Source organism: Propithecus coquereli, unplaced genomic scaffold (assembly GCF_000956105.1).
Source record: "Propithecus coquereli isolate 6110/MARCELLA unplaced genomic scaffold, Pcoq_1.0 Scaffold469, whole genome shotgun sequence".
In the NCBI taxonomy this organism is placed as follows: Eukaryota; Metazoa; Chordata; class Mammalia; order Primates; family Indriidae; genus Propithecus; species Propithecus coquereli.
Genome location: NW_012150496.1, coordinates 44,781 through 45,176, shown reverse-complemented (window position 1 = coordinate 45,176; position 396 = coordinate 44,781). Strand labels below are relative to the sequence as shown.

The 396-nt window shown below is 66.2% G+C and overlaps 1 protein-coding gene across 1 annotated transcript in view; it reads right to left on the bottom strand.

Annotated features, from left to right (window-relative positions):
- ARHGAP27 (Rho GTPase activating protein 27) overlaps positions 1-173 on the bottom strand; it is a 1,269-nt gene extending 1,096 nt beyond the window's left edge. The window contains exon 1 of the mRNA XM_012655226.1: positions 10-173. Within this exon, the coding sequence (XP_012510680.1) occupies positions 10-150 (141 nt within the window). The 5' untranslated portion in view covers positions 151-173. The remainder of the gene's footprint in view (positions 1-9) is intronic.
- Positions 174-396: the final 223 nt, after the last annotated feature.

Genomic DNA, 396 nt, shown 5'->3' with positions numbered 1-396 from the left:
GCGCCGCACGTGCCACCAGTGCTCGGTGCTGCGGCGCAGCAGCCGGTAGCGCTCGTGGGGCTGGATGGCCACGCGGCGTCCGTCCTTGCCGGTGTACTCGAAGGGGTGCTCCACCAGCACGTACACGTCCCCCGCGACGTCCGCCGCCATCGCTGCCGCGGCGTTTTCCTGCAGGCAACAAGGAGGGGGCCACGAAGGTCAGGGCCGCGGAGCCGGGAAGAGCCCCGCGCCAGGGGACCGCAGGCCTGGGTCGGAATCCCGTCCCGCACTGGCCGCGCGCCTGAGGGCCTGCTTTCCAATCTCCCAAATGCGGACTTGCATAAAATCGTCTCTAAGGCTCCCATTCTTACACTCAGTAATGGAATTAGGACAGTCCCTTCATTGGGGGAGCTGATT